This window comes from Protopterus annectens, chromosome 2.part0, assembly GCF_019279795.1.
Source record: "Protopterus annectens isolate FY-2018-M chromosome 2.part0, PAN1.0, whole genome shotgun sequence".
In the NCBI taxonomy this organism is placed as follows: domain Eukaryota; kingdom Metazoa; phylum Chordata; order Ceratodontiformes; family Protopteridae; genus Protopterus; species Protopterus annectens.
The window spans coordinates 7,487,595-7,505,944 of record NC_056728.1 but is presented as its reverse complement, the minus strand read 5'-3'; the positions used below and the strand labels follow the sequence as shown (position 1 = coordinate 7,505,944).

General features: G+C 41.0%; 1 protein-coding gene across 2 annotated transcripts in view; it reads left to right on the top strand.

The window, feature by feature from the left end:
• The window catches only part of SLC29A2 (solute carrier family 29 member 2), a 459,931-nt gene that overhangs the window by 94,581 nt on the left and 347,000 nt on the right, over positions 1–18,350 (top strand). For both annotated transcript variants that reach the window (XM_044060481.1, XM_044060479.1), the window contains exon 3: positions 14,627–14,708. In XM_044060481.1, coding sequence (XP_043916416.1) covers positions 14,627–14,708 — 82 coding nt within the window. The remainder of the gene's footprint in view (positions 1–14,626; positions 14,709–18,350) is intronic.

Below are 18,350 nucleotides of genomic sequence, written 5' to 3'. Positions count from 1 at the left end.
AGAGAAAATCCTTCAGCACTTTAATTGCTATCCACAGCTTCTCCTCTGGTTGATAAAAATATGCCTGACCTGTGTATAAGACTAAAGGGACTAAAAATATTTTAACTGCTTGTATATTACTATCCATATCCATATAACAGAGCTTAATTTCTCAGTTTTTGTATTATCTTTTGTTTACTCTCTTCCCACATATCCTTAGCTTCCACACTGGAATAATTTTTAATCCATACTCTTAAATACTTAATTTTATCATGTCCCCATAAATTTGGGTATTTCTGGACAAATTTGTGTGTGGGTACATAACTTTGCTGCTATTGCCATTGTTTTAGATTCATTAAATTTTGTATGCTGAAAAGATCTGAAACAGTCTCAAAATGTTCCACAACACTGTAATGGCCTTTTCTGTTTTTGTGAGGTATAAAATATGATATGTGAATAGAGCCAGCTTTTGTTGACTACCATTTCAATTATATCCTCAGATTTCTGAGTCCCTTATTTTCTTTGCCAGTAGTTGTAACTATCATGCAAATAACAAAGGGGAAAGAGGACACCCCTACCCCTGCCTGTTCTTCTGCTCAAGCGGCAATTATCATAGAGGACCGCATCCACTTTAGTTTTCACATCTGATCCCTCTTATATCCTCCTAATCAGCCTTATAATTTTCTCAGGGAATGCAAATGCTTCCATTGCCCTGCTCATAAAGTCCCAGTTTACTCTGTCAAATGCTTTCTGTACATCAAGACCCACCAACAACAGTGGTATTTTCTTACATTTTGCTTCCCTCTGGATCATCAGTGTGCTGTTAATTTTAAATGTTTGCCTCCCCTCCACAAACCCACAGTGGTCCATATCTATCAATTTTGGAATCACTTTTGCCATTATTTAGCCATTATAGACATAAACAGTTTATAATCAGTTTGTTATTCAAATAGGCCTGTATGAAGCCGGATCTGATAGATCTTTACCCTCTTTAGATATTACAGGTACCACAACTTTCTTCCAGGATGTGGTACTTCTCCTCCTCGTAAAATACTATGAAACAAAACCTTCCAGATCTTTGAGTTTTTTCTCTCCTAGCTTCCAGACTTCTACAGGAATACCATCTATTTCTGAGACTTTCTTGTAGATTGGTTAGACATCACCATTTTTATCTCGTCTCCTATCCTGTTAGTAATTGAGCCTCATCTACCTCTAACCGTGGCATATTTAACGCGTCCATAAGTATTTCCATTTGTACCTTTTCTTGATTTCCATATTTATCTGCTTTATACAGACTTTCATAGAATTTCTGAAATATTTCTAATACCGCTATAGGATTCCTTGTTACCTTCCTTGTTATAGGCTCCCTAAGCTTGGTGACAGCCCTTTCTTTCTGTTGCCTAAGTCATTGTGCTAAAAGTTTTTGTGCTCTAGAGTTAAGAGCAAAAAAAAAAAACCAGTTGCTTAACAGCAGTCTTTGTAAGCTCATGCATATTATTGAGGCAATTTTCTGTTTAGCATTCTGCGGTTGCTCCTGTTGTTCTGTAAGAATCCCCCTATTATACAATACTTTAACATTTGTCAGTCCGTCTAAATAATTCTTGTTATTTCTTAACCATATCTCCCTCTCTTTTATTTCCACCCCTTTTTTAAACTCCACTTTAATTTTATCCCACTCCCTAGCTAAATTTTCAGAAGAAATTTTTATCTTCTCTAATAGCTCCTAAATAATTTCCACTACCCATTCCTTAAATTCCTCTCTTTTCAACAGATAGGTGAGAAAGCTCCACTGTCTCATTTTTATTTCATTACCCTGTGTTTTTATTTTAGTTATTATTGGTGCATGATCTGAATTAGTCATTAGATGTGTATCAAGACCTTCAATTAAATGCATATATTCTGTGAAATGTAAATTCTGTCTAGACTAGCCCAGTTTTGATATCTTGGAGGATAATATTTAAATTCACTCCAAACTCCTAGTACTGAAGTTGCATCTTCCATGCAAAATATTTTCAGAAATTTCTTCAAAAGTCCACCCTTGTTTGTTATACTTTCTTTTTTCTGCCCCCCCCCCCCCCACCACATTGTCACTGCTGGAAATCAAATCCAATCCCCACCTGTAAGTAATATTCCTTGCTGAAAGCTGATTATTTCTCCCAGAATTTTCTTAAGCTCCATTATAACAGTTTCAGGTGGACTATAAATACATACCAATGTACTCCTCCTCCCTTGCTAATAGCCCCTTAGTACTACAAATCTACTATTATTATCTTTTTTATGTTCTATCACCATTGCAGCTCCTCTTGCAGTTAATATAAATACTCCTTTTTTCCTTTGTCCAAGGTATTCCACTGAATAACCATCCTGAAAACCTTTCTTTATCAAATTCACATGTTCGCTTCTTTCCAAGTGTGTCTTCTGTAGCATAGCTATTTGCACTCTATATTTTTAACATTGTTCACTACTCTTTCTTTTTTGTCTTTACCTGAGAGGCCACTGACATTTAAATACATTACAGAAAGCATCATTGTATTAAAGAGTTATTATTACCACCTTTTGTGTATGACAGTTTTTTAATGCCTAATTCCAGCTTTTTGTGTTACATGCATACACTGTTTGGCAGGTTGAACTTTTATACAGTTGTTTCTTGTCATATCTGTTTGAGGTCATGTCACATCTTACAAAACTTTTTGTTTTATTGAAAGCCCTCAAAATACATATAAAGAAACAAAAAACAAACACACCTCCAATACTCCCCTAAAACCTATTAACTTACTACTTGCATACAAAATTGTGTGCATCTTCAAATACTGAAGTTTTGCCCTCCTAATAAGAACAAATGTCCCAAACTGACAGCCACACTCTTAGACTTGAGTTAACCTATATCAGATTACCAATTTCTCTTTAGCAGATTGTCTCCATGGAGACGAGTTCCAAATACAGATTTGTTACTAAGCATACATTTATTTGCTAGAAAAAAGACTAATAATATTTGGTATTCTTTTTCATTTACTTGCTTTCTGTTAAAACGTGTTACTAGATCAAGCTAAGGGCCTTAATCCAGTCATCCCCCCATGCAAGAATGAGAAAAAGCACATTATTTTTTCTTTTGTCATTCTCTTTTCAACCAGAATTTTTTTACATTGCAGTGTCTGCATTTCTTAAAATTGGACAAGGAGAAAGAGAGAAGAAGGGAGAGAAAAATAAATTAGCCCCTGTTTACAATAGTATAGGTTCATAGGTTGGTACTAGGCTATTGGCCCTAGTGCCTATGCAAGCCTAGCCATAACAATTCCCTGGATATTTCTCCCCATAATATTTACTTCTCTGGGCCCCTGTCTAGCAGGGCGACTGACATGATCCCCGGGGTGAATTTCCTATTTCCCATCCAATCATCAAGGTTCCTTTTGAAGAGGGCCAATGAGGCGCTCTGCTTGACATGTATGGGCAGTCTATTCCAGAGTCTGGGGAGTCTCTGGGTCAGGAACCTATCCCTCCAGCATGTTTTGTTCATTGTGATGACAAGGTTTAGATCCCTGGAGCGTGTGGCTCTGAGGGATTGGGATTTCTTTAAGTGGAGCATGTCCAACAGCTCAGGGTTTGACATGGCCTTGTATGTTAAGCAGAAATCGCCTCTGGGTAGGCGATATGCCACAAAGTATAGCTGGAGTTTTTTTAGACGGTCAGCATATGGCATCTGCTTTAGGCCTGTGATTCTTTTAGTGAGGTATTTCTGTGGCATTTCCAGCTGTTGCAGATGTCTTGTGAGGTACATACCAAACTGGGCATTATACTTTATAATGGCTCTAATGAGGGATGAGAACAGTGGGACATTGACCTCCTTTTTTCTGGATGAAAAGCCCTTAGTGATGAGGTGTGCCACATAGAAGGATTTCCTGACTGTTGTGGCGATGTGGTTATCGAAAGTGAGACCACTGTCCACCTGTGTCCCTAAGTCTCTCATCACACTTTCGATGTTTAGCGTCCTGTCACCTATGTGGTAATTCATGGGTACATGTTTTTTTCCAAAGGGGATAACTATACATTTCTTTGCATTAAGCTTGAGCCCATGGCTCTGGCAGCAAGCATCTGTTTCTGTAAGGCCCTTTTGTAGAATATCCACATCATTTGGGGATTCAATAATGGCTCCCAGTTTGCAGTCATCTGCAAACTTTGTTAGCCAGAGTCCCTTAGTGTTGGCCTGTACTTCAGAGAAGTAGATGCCAAACAAGAGTGGTCCCAGGACTGAACCCTGAGGTACTCCACTTGTCACTTGTCTGGAGCTGGATTTGGAGTCTGCTACTTTTACAGTCTGGGTTCTGTCAGTAAGCCAGTTGGCAACCCATCGAGTGACATAGGGGTTAATGCCCAGCTTAGTAAGTTTATCTATGATTCCAGAGTGGGGGATGGTGTTGAAGGCCTTGGTGAGGTCCAGATAGGCTGTGTGGACCACCTTACCCTTGTCCACAGCTCTGGAAACTGATTAGAAGAAGTCAATCAGATTCAGGAGACAAGATCAGCCCTTCACAAACCCAAACTGGGTGGGGTCCAGTGTTTGAAAGTTGCCAATGTCTTTGTTTATAAGTTCCATGATAATGTGTTCCATGCCCTTGCAGATCAGGCTTGTCAGACTGATGGGATGGTAGTTCCCGGGATCCGAGGCGGATCCTCCCTTATGGAGTGGGATAACTGTAGCTGTGAGCCACTCAGTGGGCACAAAGCCTGAGGTGAGGCTATGATTAGACATGACGCTTAGGTGAGGTGCCAGTTCATTTTGTAGTTCATGTAGTACACAGCCTTGGATGTCGTCTGGTCTCATGGATGCTGTATTCTTAGCTTTGGAGAGTGTGGTTTCTACCTGTGTGGCCATGATTATTGGAATTTGGCAATCTTTTGGTGTTGAGATGGGCCCTTCTGCCAGGATATTGGCAATATCCGTGGGATCAGTATATTTAATGCCATTCTGTTGTAGCTCAGAGCAGATCTGAGCATTGTCATTTAGATTCTTGACATAACTATAGAATGCCTTGTAGTTGTCTTTGGAATCTTTGGCAATTTTATTTTCATAACTAGCTTTTGAGGATTTTATGAGGGATCTCAGCTTTTTACTGAGGCTGGTGAGGGAGATGTTCATCGTGTTACCCTGCTGCAGTCATCACACTTGGGGTTATCCTGTCGTCAGGTGGTCCCGCAGTCGGACGAATTTCCAAAGTCTTGGTCCGACGTCGGTTGCTGTTGCCTCATCCCTGACGTCAGTGCGCTAGGGGTACATATATTGCAACCGACACCATTTTCTTTAGTCTTTCTTGCCGCGCGGTGCCCGAAGCAGAAACAGTTCGCAGGTGCCGGTCGGCCGGCTCCTGAGATTGTCGAATTCGAATTTCAGACCGAAGTCTTCTATAAAGCTAAGTACCCCGTTGGGGAAACTTTTCTTGCCTCAGACCAATGTCAGAAAAAGTTAACAATTGTATTTCTTGTGGGAAGCAAATACCTCGTAAGGATTTTCATTCTTATTGCATACCTTGCCTAGGCCCTGATCACGACGTCACTTCTTGTCGTTTTTGTGCTAGGTTTAATAAGCGTACTATTAAAAGACGATTTGATTTCGCACGACACTATTTTGGTAGAAAAATTAACTATAACATGCCGTCGGAGCTACCGACTACCGGCGTACACAAAAAGCGCAGGGACAAGGACCGACAGCCCAGGCCTAAGCCTGATTCCGAGGCCTCTGTTGATCCGGTCTCGGTTATCAGTGAGGCTCCGACGCAGCCCCTGACTACCGCAGTCCTGGAACCTGAGACCGCTACGGATATTTTGACGGAATGTACTAGGCCGATGCAGCCTTTTACTTCAGGCCCTTCCGATGATTTACCTTCCAAGGACGTCAGTGCTTCTGAAACGCCATCGGTCTCTGAAGGAGTTTTCAGACCGACTCTTACAGTCAAAACGTTTTCTAAGTCGAAGACCCCTTCTAAACCAAAAAAGACTACACTTCAGTCTCCTGTTCAAGGCCCTATGCCTAAGAAACAGATGCTCAAAATGGCTGAAGATTTGATTTCTCTTATCAGGGGTTCTCAGCCTCCTCCTGACAAAAGGCCCAGACAAGAGGAAGATTCTGCTTCCTCTGAGCAACTGTCTATTTCTTCGGATTCCTCTGAAGACCAAGACTATTCCTTCTCTCCTTATGAAGATTCTGATGCTGAGGACTCTATTCCCTCAGCTTCCCCTCCTGAAGACTACTCTTTTGGGGAAGCTTTACACACTATGAAGGAACATTTTCACTGGGAAGGTCAAGATTACTCTGATTCCAAGAAAAGGCTCAGAGAGTTTCTTTTACTCCCCCAACACAGACTTCTAGCCATCCCTCCGGTTTTGGACATTGTGGATGATGTCTATTTAGAATCCAGTTTCAACCCAGACTCTCTACCTCCTGCTCCGGCCAAGCCTGACAGATACTACAGAGTACCTGATTCCCACAAATTTCTTTACAGAAGCCCAGTAGCTGACCCAGAGACTATCTGCCAGGGTCCCAAGGGGGCTAAGGCTTCCATGGCTAAAAACCCAGTACCTTCTGAAAGGGATTCAAGAGCACTAGACAGGTGGGGGGAAAAGGTTTACACCTCAGCCACATTAGCTATGAGAGCACTAATTTGTCAATTTCATATGCTTAAGTATCAGCAATTTCTGATCTCTCAGTTAAAACAAAAGATAACCTCCCTCCCTCAACAATCTGAATTGAAAGAAGTACAGGACTTGTTGCACGCCACTGAGCAGGTGGGCAAACATACCTTACAATGTGGGTTTGATTCTTTAGAGGCCTCCTGCGGAGCAGCTGTCACTGGATCAGTTATACGTAGGCATGCCTGGTTAAAGGAACAAAGTCTACCTGATCATGTTAAAGCAAAACTACTAGATGCTCCTTTACAGCAGGATGTTCTTTTTGGAGTTAAAGCAGAAGTTTTAAAGAAAATGGAAGATAAGGCGAAATCAATGCAGACAGTCAAAGATTTCCTACAAGTGCAACCCCCTCGCTTCAGCAGAAACTGGCCAACAAAAAATTGGTCCTTTCCAGCCACTGACAGACCTCAGAGGGGTAAATACAGGCACCCAAGGGGCAGAGGACAACCACAAGCCCAGTATAAACCTTGCCAATGGGGCACTCCAACCCAGAAGGGAGGAGAAGACAGGTCTCAACCCAGCAGAAGGCAAACTCAATGACTTGCACCTCAGCTGGCCAAACAAAGCTCTTTTGTCAGCCCCCTTGTGGGGAAAACTAGCACTTTTTGCAGACAACTGGCACATGGTCACAAAGGACAAATGGGTCCTAGACATAATTTTGCGAGGATACAGATTCCACTTTCACACCTTGCCAATGAAAAGAGGAATGCCAAACCTGCCACAAAATCAAAGGGCAGAGGCTCAAAAACAAATTACAGCTCTCATGGCCATGAGAGCCATTCAGTGGGTACCAACTCAAGAGCAAGGCCAAGGATTTTACTCAAGGCTATTTCTAGTACCCAGAAAGGACAATGCTTGGAGACCAATTCTGGACCTTTCAATTCTAAACACTTACAAGTTCCCAAATTCAAGATGCTAACACCACAGCAGCTACCTCCCATGTTGGGCAAGGAAGCATGGCTGGTAACGTTGGACCTCAAAGAGGCATACCTGCATGTCCCTATCAGACAAAGTTGCAGAAGATACCTCTGTTTCATTGCAGGTTCAACCCATTATCAATTCTTTGCACTGCCCTTTGGCTTATCTACTGCGCCCAGAGTTTTCACAAAATGCCTGGCACCAGTAATTGCATACTGCAGATAAAGAGGAATTCAAATATATCCATACCTGGACGACTGCCTCATCCAAGCAGAAAGAAAAGACATTCTCTTACATCATCTGGCTTTTGTGAAGAATCTACTAAATTGTCTAGGGTACACAGTAAACGAAAAGAAGTCAAAACTAGTACCCTCACAAAAAATGACATTCCTGGGTGCCAGCTTGGACACAACGGCCCAGAAGGCTTATCTTACACCAGACAAGCAACTACAACTGACTCAATATTTCAAGACAATGGCAACAAAGACCCAATTAACTGCAAGAAAAATTCTGCAGGCTTTGAGCTTCATGGCATCTTGCATTCTGATAATACCATTTGCAAAACTGCATATGAGGAAATTACAGTGGTACCTAAAAAGCGTATGGTCTCAACACAGCCACAGGTTGGACAGAGTGATATCTCTCATTCCCTGCCTTCAACAGGAATTTCCATGGTGGGCACAGGCATGTCACCTCAACAAGGGTCAGCCTTTTACCTTGCCCCCAACCAGGCAAACTATCACAACAGATGCTTCAGACTTTGCCTGGGGTGCACACATGGCAGGGCAATGCATTCAAGGCCTATGGACAGCAGAACAAAGAAAACTGCACATAAATCAAAAAGAGATGCTAGCTGTACAGAAAGCTCTGACAGCCTTCAAGGATCTTCTACAGCCAGGACAACTTGCAATAAAGACGGACAACACCACAGTAATGTGGTGCATAAACAAACAAGGGACACACATTCCTACCCTCTTTGCAGACAAGCAATAATCTTATGGAACACAGCTCTGGCCTACCAAGTCCAGTTACAAGCTCAATTCCTGCCAGGACAGGAAAAACACATTGGCAGAAGATCTAAGCAGAAACATCAAAGATCTCCACGAGTGGAAACTAGACCCACAAATATTTTCAATGATAACTCAAAAATGGGGCCTTCCAAATTTAGACCTGTTTGCCAGTCCTGAAAACTACCAACTGACAAAATTTTGTACAAGGACATTCCACCATCAAGCTTGGAAAGTGGACGCTCTCTCCTTCAGTTGGAAAAACCTGACAGCATATGCCTTTCCTCCATTACCTCTTCTCACAAAGGTTCTTTTGAAGGTCAAAAAGGAGAAACCCCGACTAATTCTCATAGCCCCAGACTGGCCACGTCAGCACTGGTACCCGCTACTGAAGAATATGGCTCACAGCCCACCGTGGATATTGCCTCAAATACCTCATTTACTCACGCAGCAAAACAAACAGATTCTACACAGCCAGCTCAAAACCTTAAACCTGGCTGCATGGCAAATCAATTAAGCATCCAACCAGCCCCTCTTTCACAAGCAGTTCTGGATGTTATTCTGGAAGCCAGGAGACCAAGCACCAGGAAGGCTTACTCGGACAAATGGAAAAGGTTTTCTGCTTGGAACCAAGCTAAAGGCCAAGACACAACTCAGCCTCATATGCCCCACATTCTACAGTATTTAACTGAGATGTTGCACAAAGGACTTTCCTTCTCAATTAAAATCCATGCTTCAGCTATTTCAGCTCACTACAACACGAATCCACCTTTTTTTTTTTCAAATCCTCTTCTAAGGCAGTTCCTCATAGGGGCAAAGAACATTAGACCACCTAGAAGAGCTACACCAACATGGGACCTCAACTTTGTTCTGGAAAAACTAACGCTACCTCCCTTTGAACCAGCTTTCTCTGCAGACCTTCAGTTCCTATCTTGGAAGACTGCCCTGCTCCTGGCAATAACTTCTGCTAAGAGAGTCTCAGAATTACAGGCACTTATGGCAGTGGAACCTTTCCTCATTTTTCATCAAGCCAGAGTTTCTCTACGAACTAATCCTTCCTTCATGCCTAAGGTGGTTTCCAGTGTAGCTTTAAATCAAACCATCCACCTACCCACTTTCTTCCCCAATCCACAGAACAAAGGTGAGAGACTCCTGCATTCCCTGGACATTCACAGGCAGCTTCGTTACTACTTGGATAAAACTAAGGCTTTCAGAAAAACTGACCAGCTCTTTGTATCCTATGCTACAGCTTCTCAAGGGAGGGCCATATCCAAGCAAACCATTTCTAAATGGATAGGCCATTGCATACGGTTCTGTTATACCCATCATGGGAAACCAGTTCCTCCTACCATTAGATCCCACTCTACCAGGGCAACAGCTACCTCTACAGCCTTTCTCAGGGGGGTTCCTACCAAGGAAATTTTAGAAGCTGCAACTTGGAGTTCTGTACACACCTTCACCAAACACTATCACTTACCTCTTTATTCTAAGTCCAGGGCGGGCTTCGCCACTGCAGTTCTGCAGGGCCTCATTGCCTCCACTAACCCGCTATAATACCTCCACCCTACCTTAGCTTTGGGACTCAACCCAAGTGTGATGACTGCAGCAGGGTAACACGATGAACATAGTACAGTTTTGTACCTACCATAAATGTAGATGTTTGAGTGTTCACCCTGCTGCAGTCCAGGTTACCCTCCCTCCAACCCCTCTTATCTACTGGCTAAATCTCTGTTATGCCTTACTGATGTATTTGCTTATAGCTGAAGGGATTTTGTGTTTGTACAGTGTTCACACCATTTGGTACTAATTTGGATCACCTTTTTGGGGGTACCTGACATCTGGGGCAAGAAAATCTGAAGAAAATGGCGTCTGTTGCAATATATGTACCCCTGGCGCACTGACGTCAGGGATGAGGTGACAGCAACCGACGTCAGACCAAGACTTTGGAAATCCGGCCGACTGCGGGACCGCCTGACGACAGGATAACCCCAAGTGGGATGACTGCAGCAGGGTGAACACTCGAACATCTACATTTTTGGTAGGTACAAAACTGTACTTTTTTTGCATCCTGGGATTTTCCTCTTTTCTGCAACAGTTTCTTCCTTCTTTTGTATAGTTTGTTTATAGCAGGGGGACCACCAGATTGGCTTCCTTTTTTGGAGAAGAGTATCTTGGTTCTAATTGGGATGGCACGATTCATGCACGAGTGGATGTGCTCGTACAGTGCCTTAGTGTAGGATTTTGCAGTCGAACTTCCAGATCCCGTCTGCATGGGTGTTGTGAAGTTTGTCACTTCTGACTTCAGTAGCATGAAGTTGGCTTTGGAGAAGTTTAAGGAGGTTTCCTTACTGGGGGGTGGGGGTGGGATGTGGATGTCAAAGGTGATTTGCTTATGGTCAGACCTGACCAATGAGGGGATGACCACTGGTGTGAAGCATCTATCTCCCATGTTGGTAATGACCAGGTCTAATATATTCGAGCCCCTGGTGGGACAATGGATTAGTTGATCCAGGGCGTTGGAATTTATGAATTCCAAGAACCGTTGGGAAAAGGAGTTGGTACCCGGTAGTTTTCCCATTTAATGGCAGGGTAGTTGAAATCACCCAGTATTAGAGTGTTTGGTTGTATCTTAATATTTTCCAGTATGTTTAGAAAGGTGTAGTGAGAATCTTGGGGCATGGTGGGGGATCTGTAGCAAGCTACAATTTGGATTGCAGTCTTACCTAGTGTTAGTTGCACCTGGAGAATTTCAGATACATTGTGTTGGGCAACTAGCCTGGAGGTGTGAATATCCTTGGTGAATATGGACACTCCTCCACCTTTAGTGTTTCGGTCTTGGTTTTGTGGCCGGAAAGTGTGGTAGGAATTGTAGCGTGGTATTGCAGGGGTGCTCTCTGGAGCCTTGAACCAGGTCTCAGTTACTGCACAGATATCGATGTTCTCCATTTTAGGAGTGCCTCGAGAGAATGCATTTTGAGGTTTAGACTTCTAGCATTGAGTAGCATTACTTTCAGATTTTGCATGCTTGTATCTGTTATGGTGGTAGTATTATCCTTTGAAGCTTGCCTAAAAAAGGCACTATAGGGGTGGCAAGAACTTTGGCCAATAATCTGAATCCCAGGGGTGACAGGTGCAGACCATCTCTGGCAAAGCATCGTGGTTTATCGATCATGTCTTCCCAGGCAGACAAATACTGTATCCCATTTGAATGACACCAGAAGCTTAGCCAATTGTTGAAGTCAATCATTTTGTCCTTATACTGTGGTATCATTCTGGGCGAAGGCAGGATGCTACTCAGGGCTAGGGTCATGCCTGCCCAGGTCACATGATCCAAGAGCTCTTCCATGTCTCTTTTCATGTAGTCCAGGGAGGTACATCTCAAGTCATTCACTCCAGCATGGTGAATGACAGAGTCGTGTTTGTACTTGTTGTGGAGTGACTTGAGTGCATGCATTATGTGGCAGATCTTGGCACCCGACAGGCAGCTGACTGTAATTTTCTCTTTGTTCAGCCTGGTGAGTGGGACATCAGTGTGCCTGACTACAGAGTCACCTATGACTAAAGTGTTGGGTACATTGTCTTGCCTTAGGGGCTGTTGTTGGGTGGCATACTGGTGTTGTGAGCTATGTGTCACTTTGGTTGTGACTGGTGTTTCTTTGCGTTTCGGCTTCGGAGGTCCTTGTTGCTTGGGCAGGTTAATGTTAAGGGCCTCCGCATATGTGGGTTTAGTGTTGCTATGTGTTGGTGTTGATGGTGTGGATTTTGAAGGGATATGAGTTGCTTGAGGTGTAAGGCAGATGTTAACCTTCTCTTGACTGTCTAGCACAATCTTGGCTGGAGAGAGCTTTGCTTCCAGTTTGGCTATGTAAGTGCATCTCTTGCAGGTTGTAGTGTTGGGTGGTAGGAGGAGAGGATTGTCTGTGTACATGAGGCAGTTGCAGCACTGCCCCAGTGTGCCCAGATTCACCAGGTGGACAGGAGAAATCACCGGAAGCTGACCCTTGGACATGTCTGTTTAGGTGCTTTTTTGTAAAGTTTAAGAGCTGTTTTCTCTTACCTTTGCAAGGTACTTTGCATTTATAGGCTGTTTGGTGCCTATGATTAATTTCTCCTTATTGACAAGGAGAGCTGAGTGCTTGAATCAGTTTCAGGCTTCCTAGTGCTTTCCAGCAGGTTCTAGAGCAAGTGCTAGTCACAAGGCTTCAGATTTTAGTGCTACTACTAAGACACCAGCTAGTTCTAAGGGAAATTTTGAAGAGCAGACTTTCTGGCAACTGGAATAGTTTAACTGTAGCCTCGCTGTGCTGCACGATGTGAAAAATGTGCAAACACACGCGTTTTTAAGCCAGAAAGTTGAAAGGGATAGAAATCAGCCCAAAAAGGCTAATAAGAGCTGGAAACCACTCCTCTAGCGTTAGATAGGCAGTATCCCCATTACATAGCAAGCAAAGAAAATCATACACTATAAAATAGTACTATTAAGAAAAAAAAAAGTTTTACTTGCAGTTCAGTTTCTCCCTCCTCTTCCCTTCCCTAAGTTTTTTTTCCGAACATTAATGAGAGTCCCTCACAAATCCAAAAAAAGTCCAATAGTTTCAGATTTTCTTGTTCTGTAATATTTCACAAATATAATTATTGCCTTGTAATCCCACATTTATCAATTTCCAAGTAACTGGCTTTATTCCTGTTCATCTCCAGCTCCAAACTCCTGTCTCTGCATCATTTCCGACGTAGTCTCAATTCTTCTAGTCAGCTGTCATGCTCCTTTCCTTCTCTCCAGCATTTTTCGTTGGAACATTTTGACAGGTTTCACTGGCACAGTTTCTCTGTAGTCTTCATTACCAGAAGAACAAGAAGCAGAGCTTCTATTTCACAGTTCAGTTTTTGTTGGACAAACTTTTGTGTTTCCTCTTTACCATGTGCTTTATCAAAAAATGATTTTGTCCCTCCAGGAAGACTATTTTGAAGATAGTTGGGTACAGCAGTTTGAATCTCACCCCTGCTTCTTGACATTCCCAAAATAGTGGAATAAATGTACTCCTGTTCTGCCTGGTGTAAAATGACTAATCATTCTCCATAAATGCTCTGCTGTCTCCCAGTTTTAGTACTTTGTCCTTCTGCCCATTTTTGCCAGAATCAAGTGCTTCTGCTGCTAGGATTACATATTTATTATTAAAGGTCTAGGTTGTTTTCTCATAGCCTGGTTTAGAGCATACACACGGTGTGTCCTTTCATCTAACAACTCCTGCTGTGGAATACCAGCCCAGTTGCTTATTTGTGCTTTCATGAAGTTGTCTGTTCCTTCCAGCTTCTGTGGCACAGTTGAAAATCTCCGGTATTTCCTATGTGTGCTATCCTCTAATTCTATTTTTTTTAAACATCTCTTCTTGAGCAGTCTCATTCAGCCAGCCTTTTGTTCATTTCGACATCTGATTTTTGCAGTTTTATAGCCTCATCTGAATTATTTTAAGCTTCTTCTATTTTTCCCAGCCTTTTGTTGTTTGAGTTGTTATACTCCATCAGTGTTTCGTTTATTTTAACCAGTTGTGTGTGCAGTTGTCTTATGCTTTCCTATAGGTTACTGGAAGTCATGTCTAGAGCGCTGGTTTTTGCTGAACAGCTGCAGTACTTTTCAAAGTCAGCGTTTTTTCCTCACCTTTTGTAGCTGATTGTCCTTCAGATCCTCAGTATCTCATTTTTCCTGGCAACCAGGCAGTGCACTTGCTAGCCAGTTACTGAAATATACCGAGAAACATGAAAGTCCACTGGCCTTCTGTGCCGAGTTTTAGTTTTCACACTGGGAGAACTAAAACTAAGCTAGTACTCAGTGTGCAGCCATCTTAGAAGTTAGAGTGTTACAGCAGTTATTATTTAACATTCCAAAAATAGTAGAAGGAAATAAAGTGTCTACAAATGTATAAACTGAGCCAGCTAAAACTAGACAGTAATAGAAGAAGTAATTTTAGAGGTATTACAGTGTTGAATTGCTGTTTGATCCTACTGTTTTGACTGACATCTGTTTCTTTTGCTTTGCTTAACAGGTATAATTTTGTTGGAATCATATTTTTCATCCTTGGACTTGGATCACTGCTGCCTTGGAATTTCTTTATCACTGCGTTAGATGTAAGTGTGACAATGTGATTGTACAAGCAAGAGTATGAGAAACTAGTGGCTCATGGAGTGATGTGGAATATGCTTTATAAAATGACCAGTGCCACAGTGGCCAAATCCTTTGTTATAAATCCTATAATTATGGACAGCAACTCTCAGGAATGTCACACTAGTGCCATAGTCAAACAAATGCACACACAGAAAAGTCTATAAAATGTACAAAGTAAAATAATAAAACGGAGGTGTGGAAACACAGCAAAAGATATATCTAAACAACAAAAACAGCAGAACTCAATAAAATAAAACTTTAATAGTGTTGGTGAGCGCTTTCACACTGCTAGAGTGCTTCTTCAGACCATAAAACAAACTAATAACAGCAGGTTTATATTAAAAAAAAAATCATATACTAATTAAAAAACTGCCAATCACAGTTAAAATTCATTTGATGTGCTTGGCTATAGCACTTTTAAAATCTTTAACCCTCGTACTATAAAGATGTTCCCTAATACGTTCCCTTATGGCACGATTAGTCTTTCCAACATAAAAATTCAAACAGGCCCCACAGACCGCTAAATAGATAATGTCCCTTATATCACAGCTATAGCCAAGCACACGATAGAATCTGGTCCAGAACATGTTTTTAGCTTTAGGGTCCTAGAGAAAATGTGTTAATGAGAGGGGTGGTGATGTGAGGAACCATAGAGAACAGCATAAATTATCTTGGATCATTAATCTGCAAGCTGGCAGGTTCCCTGGAATCAATGATGGGCTTTCTTTGAGACTGGTACTAAAGGGAAGGGACCTACCTAAGAAGTTCAAATGAATTTTTAACTGTGATTAGTAGTTTTTTTAATTAATTAGTATGTGATTGTTTTTTGATATAAACCTGCTGTTATTGGTTTGTTTTATGGTCTGAAGAAAGACTCTAGCAGTGTGAAAACACTCACCGACACTATTAAAAGTTGTATTTTCAAAAAAAAAAAAATGCAGTTTTTTTTAGAAATGCAGTTTTCGTTTGCACTATTTTTGTTTGTATTATCATGTGTATCGGAAGCTTATTAGTTTATAACTGTTTATAGTTGCCGTCAGTAACTAGACTGATAAGGCTAATGTTGGTTTTATTTTTACTATGAAATATCGGTTTTTTAAAATGTATTTTATTGCTACCAAACCGAAGCTATTGATTTCTTAAATCTTTTTTTGCTTGTACAAATATATACTTTTACTTTATAGTACTTAATGCAGAATTGTTCCTCATGTTTACTGAGCTTTTATATCTAAGCTATTACAGCCGTCGGTCTCTAACTCTAGGTTCCCAAGGTTGATGATACAGCTTTAAGTTATACTTTGAAAAGGAAAAAAATGTTTCAGAAGTGTATTAACTGATCTGTTTAGTTTCGCTTCATGAAAGACTAGTTCGTAAATGATTGTATTTTCTGCATTTCCTATTTATTTGATTGTATAACTTGTACGATTTTGGAAATGTTTTAATACACTTTCACAGAATGAAACTGGAAGTTTATAACTTCGTATATTTTGCAATAGCTTCGTTTTATATTTCTTAACACAAGAATACTATGTAGACACTAGGTTGTTGGTTTTTTCTTTAAAGCGTTAATTGCTAATTAGCTTAATTGGCCTTAATTTGATTTTAGTTTATGCTATTTAAACGTTGTGTGTGGGGTTCTTTATTGTCTGAGGAAGCGTGGTTGCACCCACACGAAAGCGCTTACCGTTACCCACTGTTTCATGGATTAAAGGATTTTTTTTACTACAATTTTATTACGCTTACTTGCTTGCTTTATGGATTTTTGATCGCACTTCTATGTGTTGCTTTACCGCATCGTGGTAGAGATCAGGTTACTGTTTTTGCAGCAAAAGTTGTATTTTATTAAGTTCTGCTGTTTTTGTTGTTTAGATATATCTTTTGCCATGTTTCCATACCTCTGTTTTATTATTTTGCTTTGTGTTTTTTATATGTGAGCGGTACAGTTAATATCAAGGAAGTTCTTTATTTTACATGTATAAAGTGTACTTATAATAAAATATCTTCAGAAAACAAAGAATTCTATAAAACTCATTCTACTAGTGCCACATATCAATAGTAGAAAAAGTAGGCGCAAACCTCGCACTCATGACAGCCCCAATTATCTGTTAGAAAAATCTATCTTAAAGCTAAAAAAAGAAACATTTTCTAAAATGAAATCCAGTAGTGGTGTAAAGTGTCATGTCACTAGTGAAAAATCTAGACCTTTTAGATAAAAACTCCCTCTTTCTATGTACTCCTTCCTTCTACAGGATTCACATATAAAGGGATAGAACATCAACTGTAAGCATAATCAGTCAGTCAGGTAAATCCCTTCTATTTAACTAGATAGTATTTGCTGGAAAACTACAACTGTATTTAGTATAGAATCTAGTCATTGATTAAAAAGATGTAGAACAATGTCCCATACGTGGAAGGAGTCTTGATCCTAGAACCAGTGGTGCTCACTATTGGGTGAAATGGGGGCTTTTCTTAATTTTTGTGAACACTATACATTGAAAGTGTTGTTTATATTGACATGTGTTTTAGGCTGTGAGAGGCTTAATGTAGCCAAAACTGTACATAAACTGTCCTATCAGAATTAAAGCTGAGAACAATGCAAGGATTTATGTAAAATTTAAAGTTTCTGCTCAGTGTATTAGAAAGGTGTGTGTGTTTCTGCTAGTGTATTAGAAAAGGTGTACGTGTGTGTTTGTGTGTGTGTGGGGTGGGGGTTTGCTTCATAATATCGAAACCTCACGTACTCGAAAATGACATGATCGGGACAACAACACTGAAATGGCAATTAACCGAGTCCTAACAACACCAACAGTTTACCAAGGCAAAGGAGGCAGTCGACCAACAGTCAACAAAAACCACAACAAAGCACTTCAAATGCCCCTCCCACCACACACACACACACACACACACACACACACACACACACACACACACACACTAAATATACCAACTCTGAGATCACACTTTAGTGGAGAAAAGAGCAAACTTACAACTATTGCCCGGCTGCCTCCTTTCCCTCGGTAAACTGTTGTTGTTGTTGTATATGTATGTGTATCAGAGAAGGAGATTGTAATACTGCCCTGGAAAAATTGAACTCCATTGGCAGCTGAAGTTGAATGCATATCATCCACTTTATCTTAACATCCATGTTATTAAATTTTGCCAAACAGTTAAGATCGCTCACTACAAATAATGACACCATCTTCTACACAAACAGCAAAGTATGTTTAAATGTTTGTTTAAATTCTAAAGCTGTTTTTTCTCACTGTTTGCCCCATTCATTTCTTACAAGGCAAGAGCCAACAGAGTGGTGGTGTAATCTGGGTACTCAGCCAGGCGCTTTTTTTTTTTTTTTTTTTTTTTTTTTTTAAATCCCTGGCTGTACCAATGAGCACACTTTGGGAGGCTTAAGGGAAGGGACTTACAGTGGGTTGAGGGCAAAGAAAATTCTCTCATTTCCTCAAGGGGCATTCTGTCTAAGCGGCCTGAGAAATGTTTATGATCAAAGAGCACATTTTGGACCAAGACATTTTTGAGGACACAGCATATTTGCAAGTTTCACACTATTGTTATTTAGGATGAAACCTCCATGCATCATACAGTTGGAA